At 41.0% G+C, this 10,219-nt stretch overlaps 1 protein-coding gene across 1 annotated transcript in view; it reads left to right on the top strand.

Moving 5' to 3' along the window:
- Positions 1-3,301: 3,301 nt before the first annotated feature.
- The window catches only part of KIAA2012 (KIAA2012 ortholog), a 106,428-nt gene continuing 99,510 nt past the window's right edge, over positions 3,302-10,219 (top strand). The window contains 2 exon segments of the mRNA XM_025196658.1: positions 3,302-3,616; positions 8,536-8,820. Coding sequence (XP_025052443.1) covers positions 3,530-3,616; positions 8,536-8,820 — 372 coding nt within the window. The 5' untranslated portion in view covers positions 3,302-3,529.

Raw genomic sequence — 10,219 nt, 5'->3', positions numbered from 1 at the left:
CTGACTTGTTTTCCAGCACAAATGTTACCAGTTTGAATTTTTATCTGATCAGGTGCCAATTTGTTTCAAACTTGACTTTCCACTCTGATTACTAGGCAGTCCTGTACTATACTGACAGCACATTTCTTTCTTAATGTAAATTCCATAGTGCTCTGCAGTAAAACAGAGCTAAAAGTCTTGATTAAAAATCATGTCTACCATATGTCAGTTCATAAGGACTAGTATTAAATGAGCATCATGGGTCTACAATTAAACCTTTTTCAGATCCAGGAACCTAACTGTCCTCTTTTAAAGTAATAACGTTTGGAAGTCTGGTGAGTTCTGGGAGGGGCAAGGAAGAAACATATGACACTTTCACCCCCAGCTTGCCAGTTCAAAGCCAGTACAGGTTGTTAGATGCTCCCATTTGGTAGCCTAGGTGAGAACAGCAGAATTCCCAAAGGACTAACACCAGGTTCCTTATTCCATTACTGCTCCTTTGTTCTTCTCCAGAGTATCTGGCCACTAGAGATCTCTACCACTGCAGGGAGTCCTCAATACAAGAAGCCTAAAGAACAGCTGTACTTACAGTCCGTAAATGTGGAGGTTGTGGTCAAAAGAATATAGGGCACATGTAGATCACAGCTGTGCTCCAGCTGTCAGAAATCCCCTTGTGACTATAGCAATCTGGACCTATAGTACCCTGTGGGCCATCTTAACCAACTCTGGGGATTCAGCATGGCTTGAGTTGACCTCAAAAGAGGGACAGAACAGTAAGAATTTAAAGCCCTGTGTCATTCCTGCACAAAAAGAGAACAGAAAATCAAACCCAATGTTTCCATTCAACATTCTAAGTGGAGTGCTTCTTAGTTTAGTGAGGCCTATAATATTAATTGTCATTTGTCAGACTCCTCTTGAATTCCTGTTAATAATTATTCATGGCCATATTGTGCATCTCTAGGAGTAGAACAACTTTTTAGTTGGCAAAATACATACAGCATACTGTAGTACTAAACAACATACCCTTTAAAATTGAGCACCTTCTGCCCCATACAGTTTCCAACTACTTGACCAAACTCTTGCGGTTTATACTGAGTTGTTACTCAGTTCCAATTTAAGAAAACTTCTATTGCAGGCAATTGGAGTGGCCTGATTAAGGTCTAACCACAGGATTAGTTCCTTCAGGTGAATACACATATGCACGTGCACAGATTGCTGCACCTAGCCCTATTGCACAATCATCTCAAAAGTGGAGTGTAAGAACTGTTTTCCAGAGCTGAATGTCATTATGTGATTCCAATAAAACAGTGAACACTATACGCTGCAAAACAGTTAAGATTAAGCAGTAAGGACTATTCTAGCTTGCATCTACAGAAGGAATTTAAATCAGCAGAATTTGACAGCATATCAGAAATAAAGCCCAGCCTTGTCATGGATCCCACACAACCCTTAATGACTACAGGATCTCAGTTTAGGGGGATCTCAGTGGAAAAGTGCCACTTATTGAATGAATAACACTTCAGGTGACCTCAGGATGATTTTGTGTTTAGGGTGTTGAGCAGACATCATCCTGTTCAGTGGGTTAGATGATCTTACACACCAATTATCTAGCCTCAGTGCCACAAATGATGCTATACTTGTCTGACTGAAGAGTGAGGTAAGAGTTGGCCCTATCAACTTCCCAAAATATTCTCTTGCTCTTGGTCAAAGACTTTAAGCACATACCTAATAGTGTATAAATTATTTTGCATAAAAAACAAATTAATAGAACACTATTAAAGTTGCAAAATCAAGTGATAGAAAATGTCAGAATTATAATAATCCCTCTAATATTGTTTCAATTCCCCTTGTATGTGGGCATTATGATACCATCTTCAATTATATAAGCACATACTGCTTTTTCCATAGACCTCATTCAGGACACAAAGCAAATGTTCTCTGAAAATGAACCAGGATGGTATAGTGAAAGAGACTGGGTGCATCTACACGTGCACTTTAATGCACAGTAGCCTATTTTACTGTACATTAAAGTGTCACATAAAAACCATGCAATTATGCTAATACACAGTAAAATAGGCTACTGTGCATGAAGCATCACTTTAAAAAGTGCACTTTTGGTAGTGTGCATTAGGGCAGCCTAATGCACATTTATTTGGTACCTCACACTGGAGGTACAAAATTTAATGCACATTAGGAAAAGCACATTAATGCATGTATAGATGCACCCACTGTTGCTGATAATAGAAGAGAATAGAAGTAGTGGTGTGAATAAGGCACGGGTATGCAGAATTGAAAGGATGGTCTCATGGTTGAGACAGATGACCTGAGGAATTGAATTTTATCATTGCCTCTGCTCCAGAGCTCCCAGTTCCAATCTTCCTCCTCAGACTCCTTATTCCACACCAGTATCTCTACCTGATCCTTTTCTTTAACAAGCCACTCCCAGTTCTCCCCCAGAACCTCATCAGATCCTCTTTAGATCTCTCCTCAACCCTCAGTCCTTTCCCTTTACCCTGTGGTTCTTTGTCACTCCAGCCAGTCCAAATCGCCCCTCAGGCCCCTCCTCTGATCTTGATCTTTACCACACTTACTGGCTCCAGGTACCTGTTTCATTTCCCTTTCCTATGCCCTAGTCCCTTGTTGGAGGATTCAATATGTACACTGTCCAACTCCTACAAGTAGAATTTACTTTTACCCAATGATTGTTCCCTGCCTTCTGGTTCCTGTTGAATTCCTAATGTAAGTTGGGTACCTTAACAAACAAGTCAAAGAAACAGAAACCTGCACCAGAATGAAGGACAAAGAATTTAAGAATTTGTGTATGTACACACAGAAGAAGCAGACAGATCACAAGTATAGGCTCTAGTCTAGAAAACGAATTTTCACATTGGGGGGTCCCTCCCTCTTCTATGGCTTAATGTAGAGGTGAATTTTTTCCTATTCTAACATTACAGCATTATATAAATAAAAAGCTGAAAACCACAAAAATGAAGTTAGCAGAGTTGTACATGGACACATACACAAATATGTGAGTGATGAGTATTATATAAAATGGCCCAGGTAATGGTCCCTTCCAGCACTAACCAGTCTGTCTCTGTCAGACTGGGTTAACAAATAATGAAACCTGAGCCTGGCCCTTTGAATCTCTGCTCTCTCACACTATCTCCCTCTTGCTGGTTTAAGCAACTTTCCTTTGCTGCCATAGCAACAGAGTAACAACCTCTGATCACAGTAAAAACGATGGTGGTGTTTCACATATCAGTAGATGTTGCAAAGCAACCAGAACAGAAAGAACAAGTGCGCAGGACAAGCAGGAGAAAAAGTAACTGTTTCCACTAAAAACTGTGAAGGAGATTCAGGACTCCAGGACCCTAACCCGGCTCTTCTGCTATTTGGAGTTGTGCATTGATAAGGAGCTGATTTATGATTTAGTATATTTCATAACAAAGATCATGTCTACAAAACTGTCTGGTTGACTGCTCTGAAAACAAATTTACAATTTTAGAGGCAAGATGATAGGTCACTGAAGTTGCTCAGTCACAAACAAAAAATGCCTAATCTCTCGCTGTTAAGCCGTGGTATTGGGCAGGTGGTCAAAAAAACCCAGGAGAAACTGGAGGTGCATTTTGAACCAGAGGTGAGTCACATTTACAAATATGTGGCAAACAAATTATTAAGGATTCTACAGCACAGTTGTTTTCTGTTCTATCATTTTAACTGTTATAAAAGTAACTGTTCAGTCACCTTTGTTTTCAGGAACTCATTAGCAGTTAAAGTTAAATTTGCCATAGTAATATAAGAGGCACATGTGTGCTGTAATTAAAAGTGGAGAATCTTGAACCAGGATTCTTGGTTCTGTAAAGAATCCAACAAGGAAATAGATTCTGGATGGGAAATACTTATTGTTCATTTTCTTTGTTTCTTAGTTCTTAGAAGAGTTGTTTCCTGGGTATACACAGTTCTGGCATCTGCATGGAGCAGTTGTGAGCTTAAATCATAATTGCTAAATTTTTCTACACTGATTTGAAATAATATTTTATGTAGCATATAGAAATAGCACATTCCAAACCAATGCCAGAGCAATGAGGAGCACTTAGACAGGCTAATAAGGAGCACCACTCTTTTTGTAATGGGAAGCATATATATTTCAGTAGTAGTGAACAAAATGGCTCCAGGACTTCAGAATTAATTGGGCATGATCCACTACAACTGGATAATTATTTTTAAAGAGCGGGGGCTATATTCTGATTTCACATGGTAGAGTGGAGTTACTTTAGAGTTACACCTGTATGATGGGGCTCAAAATTTGTCCCAAACTCCCCTCTCAGTTATATCAGTTCATTTCTTTGTCAGCAGAGTTGGGACCAGAGAGACTCAGAATAGAGTCTGATTAAATTACCTTATCTGTGCGTTATATAAGATTATTTGTGTAGAATAACTTGATCTTGCTATTTCAAATTGCTATTGTACAATCCAGGGAAATCAAGAACTCTTATGCTTTCAGTAAAGTGTTCAGTGTAATTACTGACTGATGAAAATGTTTGTAGTTGGAGCCAAAGCAAGGAACTGTAGCTTTACATCAACAATATCATGTGAATGCTGTTCTTATGAGAAGAATTTGGAAACCCTTGCTTTACCCCAGTCAAAGTTTTTGCTGGATAAATGGCTACATGGTTGTGTTCCAGGTCTCCCTGAATGACCTGTGACTTCTGATAAAACAGTGTTTTCCATATGTGGCAGGCTAAGGGATAGAAGTCTTGAGCCTGTTATCTAACTTACCTGTGCTTTCAAGGGCATCCATCACAGCAAGATCGGAATGCTTGGGGAAGTATCTCAGAATGAAAAGCATAGATTTTCTGGACATTTACAGATGTTTGGGCCAGAAGGGACCTTAGCAGATCATTGAGTCCGACCCCCTGCCCTGGGCAGGAAAGAGCGCTGGGGTCAGATGATCCCAGCCAGGTGCATGTCTAGCCTCCTCTTAAAGACCCTGAGGTGGGGGAGAGCACCACCTCCGTTGGAAGCCCATTTCAGATTCTGGCAACTCTTACTGTAAAGAAGTTCTTCCTGATGTCTAACCTAAATCTGCTCTCTGTCAGTTTGTGGCCATTGTTTCTAGTTACTCCAAGGATGCCCTGGTAAACAGAGCATCTCCTATACCTTGCTCTCCCCTACCTTCCTGATGAATTTGCAGGTGGCCAGAAGATCACCTCTCAGCTTTCTCTTCCAAAGGCTGAAGAGATCCAGGGCCCACAGTCTCTCCTCATAGGACTTTGCCTGCAGGCCCCTAACCATACGAGTGGCCCTCCTCTGAACCATCTTGAGGTTGTCCATATCCTTCTTGAAGTGTGGCGCCCAAGACTGGATGCAGTACTCCAACTGCGGCCTGACCAGTGCCGCATAGAGGGGAAGTATCACCTCACTGGATCTGTTTGTCATGCACCTGCTAATGCCTGATGAAGTGCGGTTAGCTTTACTGGTCGCTTGGTCACACTGACGACTCATGTTCATCTTGGTGTCAACAATGACTCCAAGATCCCTTTCCATTGCCATGCTGCTGAGCAGGTCCTCCCCCAGCCTGTAAGCATGCTGGTGATTCCTTCTCCCTAGATGCAGTACCTTGCACTTGTCCTTGTTGAACTGCGTCCTATTCTGTTTCACCCACTTTTCCAACCAGTCCAGATTCACCTGGATTTGTTCCCTACCCTCTAGTGTGTTAACTTTACCCCATAATTTGGTATCATCTCTGAATTTGGACAGAGTGCTTTCCACACCCTCATCCAAGTCACTGATGAAGACATTGAACAGCACAGGGCCAAGGACTGAGCCTTGTGGGACTCCACTGCCCACATCTTTCCAGGTCATACTGACCCATCCACCACCACTCTCTGGGTGTGACCCCTAAGCCAATTTGCCACCCACCTGACTGTGTAATCATCTACGTCACAGCTGCTCAGTTTATCTGTGAGAATAGGATGAGATATTGTATCAAAGGCCTTCTTAAAATCCATGTAGATGACATGTGCCTTGATTCCTGCATCTAAGCATTTTGTTACCTGGTCATAAAAAAGAAACAAGGTTAGTAAGGCAGAATCTACCTGCTATGAATCCATGCTGGTTGCCCTTCAGCATTGTTTTTCCTGCTGGACTCCCCCAAATATGATCCTTAATTTTTTCAAAGGTTTTCCCAAGGATAGAGGTGAGACTAACCAGTCTATAGTTAACCAGATCCTCCTTCCTCCCCTTCTTGAAAATAGGGACCACACTGGTCCTTTTCCAGTCCTCTGGGACCTGACCTAAGCACCAAGAGTGCTCAAACAGCCATGCCAGTGGCTCTGCTATGACACTGGCCAATTCCTTCAGTACTCTTGGATGAAGATCATCCGGGCCTGCCAATTTAAATACATCCAGTGTTCACAACATTTACACATTCCTCCAGTGAAGATGATCATAATTGTTGTTCTGTAATATCGGTCTGCATTGCCACACAGCCAATGGATGTTTTTAAGAGAGATACCCATTCTTGAAGAAATCCCCAAATTAGACCATCGTCTAGGCTAAGTACAGGTAGTCAGAAAGCCAGAGGCTGAATCAATTCAATCTTTACAGATTAATCTAAGCTGTATAGATTGAACCAGGAATCAAGTGAACAGACATCCACTTTTGATTCTGGAAATCCAGCCACATGCCTGCAATGGCTCAGGCCAGAGCACGCCTCCCTGCTCAGCTGGAGCGGACAGTATGGGCCAAGGCTAGTCCGCCCACCCTATGGGGGTGGTGGGGATGTGCAAAGCATGCTGTGGGACTGTGAGTTAACTTGAATCTGTGGGGGGGACCTGGGACAACAGTTCAATAAACCGATTTAACCTAAATCAGTTAAGTCTGATTTAGCCATTTTGAAAGTGGTTTACATGCACTGAACTTCTGTTGTGTTACAGATTATGCCAGTTTATGTGTAATTTCTGTCCCTAGCCTAGTTACTACAGTACATATAGGGAACTAATTCTTGCTTTACTATTCCACCAGTAAAGACTTACTTGCAGTAACAGAGAGGAAGACAAAAGACATTTTTGGGGGGACCTTTAGTTAAAGTGCCCCCACTGCCATGGTAATTACCATGCTCCAGCAGACTCTATCAAGTGTGCTCAGACACACTGGAATTCCATCGTGTCGGAGCAGCCTCCATACTCGTGTATAGATGCCCTCACATTGGAGGTACTAAATTTAATGTGCATTAGGAAAAACTCATTAATGTATATGCAGATGTGCCAAGAAGGAAGGAAAGAAGTTAAGAAACAAAAAAGTAGCTTTCACATTGCAACACCATTAGTTTATAAATAAAATTTAGGCTTCATAATTTATCATCAGACATCTGTCACTTTTCTCAGTACACTACATACAAGTTGCCCTCGCTTTATGCTGTACATGCATTCCTGGAAAACAGTGCATGACACAAATTCACATAAAAGGAACCGACTTTACAATATAACAAATAGGGATACATTTCAAGACCTCGACCTTACTGACCCCCAGACCCATTTCTACCACTTTTACAAGATAATTTTGGTACTTACCAACAGCACATAGTACACACAAGCACAGGGCACTATCATAATGGGGATGGCAACTACAGAAATACGTGTCACAGACAATGAGCAAGGAGCACAGATCCACACAGGAGACTATATTTTGGTGTGCATCACTCCCACAATGCACCGCACAAAGTAGCTGACTGCGGACTTCCACCACACTGATTGCATAAGAGTGAATTTACCTTGCATATAATGATTTTTTGGTATAAAAAGGGTCATTGCATAAGAGCGAATTCACACATACAAAACCCATATAAAGTGAGGGAAACCTGTACTGTACTGTCATTTTCATTATTTACGTTGTATAAACACTAAGAAAAATGTCTTGTGGTGAATCAAAAAGTTAGAGATGGAAAGGTCTTAACAGTTCATCCAGGACATTTGGCAGTGTGTTTGTCGATTCCAGTCTGAGCAGTCTTAAGTGAGGTTTTCCATCATTTGAGCGTAACCTACAGCCCAATAGATCTGCTAGCCTAAAGATAAATATCCTAAAATGTCCCCACACTTTTCTGAAGGGGAACCTCCTTTAACCTGAATCAGGAAAGACTCTGGGCCTCATTCTTAAATCCCCATAAAGGAAATGAGAAGCCAGTGAACATTCTCTATGAAATCAAGGAAGTTCTGTCTGAGTAAGAATTCAGTAAAACCTTTGTAAGCCATTCAAGGCTTGGCTCAGTGTGAACACTAAGTTTTCAGGAGAATTTCCTGACATCAGTGGATTATTTGAGAATGTAATTAGTTCAGAACCTAGCTGTGCAGTGCAGTAATTCTTAGGTACAGAAGACAAAGCTACATTTGATACATTTTCTGGTGACATCAGATACAGCCACAGCAGTGAAAGCCAGTAAGCAAAGAATAATTTCCTGCATATTTGGTATACCACAAACTCTAAAATCCAGATCTGTGATTTTTCCCCCCTTCCAGGGTCCATCTTACGTTTTTATTTATTTATTTATTTTGCTAGGACTATTTGAACTGGAAGACTTGTGAAAGTTATCGCCATGTTAGCAAATCACTGACTGAGAGGAGTGTCATGAAGGACGGTTGGGGTCTGTATCTTCCGAAAACCTATAGCACGAGAACAGGGGCACTGGTGCTCTATTCTGAAGATCTGGCTGAACCCTCATGGAAACAGAGAGGAGGGAGGAAGGGCCCACAAGGCCACAGGCACAGAAGAAAGAAATTACAGATAGAATTGCACACTCTTCAAGATCTGACAAGAGCCATCTTGGCATATGGAGGCAACCAGGTAAGAGAATAAAAGATGATGCTTTCAATCCCAGAGCTTCAGTTATATGAGGTCCCTTAAAAAGTTAATTCTGTTCTTCTAGACTCCAGGAGTCCTGAAAATGAATTGGTAACTGCTATTTTTTGGCTGAAGTAAACAAAGCTGCCAGTAGAATTAAACCAGATTCTGTATTCAGGCAATATTACAAACAACATTCCTATCTTATTCTTTTGCACTTCCCCTTAAACTATCACTGATGTATGTAACTATTGGTTTATAATTTTACTTGTGCATGTTTTGAGGATTAAATGGGGCTGAAGTGTTCCTGAGGTCTGTCTGGGCAAATCATAGAGGGTCAACTACTGCATACATCTGTAACTCAGGACAGGAGGCAGGCTTTTCCCTAAAGCCAGCCTAGGGTGAAATCCTGGTTCCATTAAATCAATAGGTTTTTGTCATTGACATCAGTGAAGTCAGGATTTCATCCAAGGAGTTGGTGTCTAAGAACCTCAGCAAGGAGCAAACATCCACTATTAATATTCTGTGGAAAAAATACTCCAGTGCCATGCTAAAGTGATGGCATTTTTCATCTTTGAACTGGAAAAGAAAGCATCAGCTAGCCATTCTCATCCCACTTTACATAAACGTGTATTTCCCAAGAGATGGTATATTTCAAAGTTTTATAATCTTATTTTTAAATACCACTAAGTTATACCCATGCCAATGACACATTTCTATGTTGTAGTAACTGACACAGGCTACTTCAAGAGTTAAAAACAGACAGATGTTCTTAAAAGAACAAACACTTCAAGTAGCTGGCAATAAAAAAAAAACAGAGTGCCAGAGTGCTATGATGCACCATGTAGTTGCTACTACCACTTGTCTGGGGAAACTTATGTAACTCACTCTAGGCTCCACTGCTCATGAAGTAGTGAGCTCATCCCAAACTTGTGGAAATAAAAATTTTCATAGCACAAATTCTAACTATACAGCAATATGTATTGCTGTATGTTTGGACAAGGTTTTCAAATTTAACACCCGCGTGCTATATTACCGTACTTTGTTCACGATGCAGCTTATTAATAAGTGAAGATCAGATAGCAGAGATCATCGTCCAATGTATATTTTCATGCTCTCTGATGAAGATATAAATACCACTTGTATTTTCCTTGGAAAAGGAGTCAGACCTGACCAAACATTTTAAAAGCTAAACCAAGAAATGGTTGAGTATGTGCTTTCCATGTACTCTGCTATAGTGCTAAATATTGGAAACTGAATGATTTATACCTAGGCCTCAATTATGCAACTACCAGCACTTTTACACGTGCTTTGGGGGGAAGTAGGGAAGTGCTTTAATTAGAGCTGCTCCAACATCCACTTTAATTAAAGTGACACAATGTCTCATGTATCAGCATTCCTG

The sequence above is a fragment of the Alligator sinensis genome, unplaced genomic scaffold, assembly GCF_000455745.1.
Source record: "Alligator sinensis unplaced genomic scaffold, ASM45574v1 scaffold755_2, whole genome shotgun sequence".
Lineage (NCBI taxonomy): Eukaryota > Metazoa > Chordata > Crocodylia > Alligatoridae > Alligator > Alligator sinensis.
Note: the sequence above shows the minus strand (reverse complement) of the source record. Positions and strands in the feature narration are given on the sequence as shown.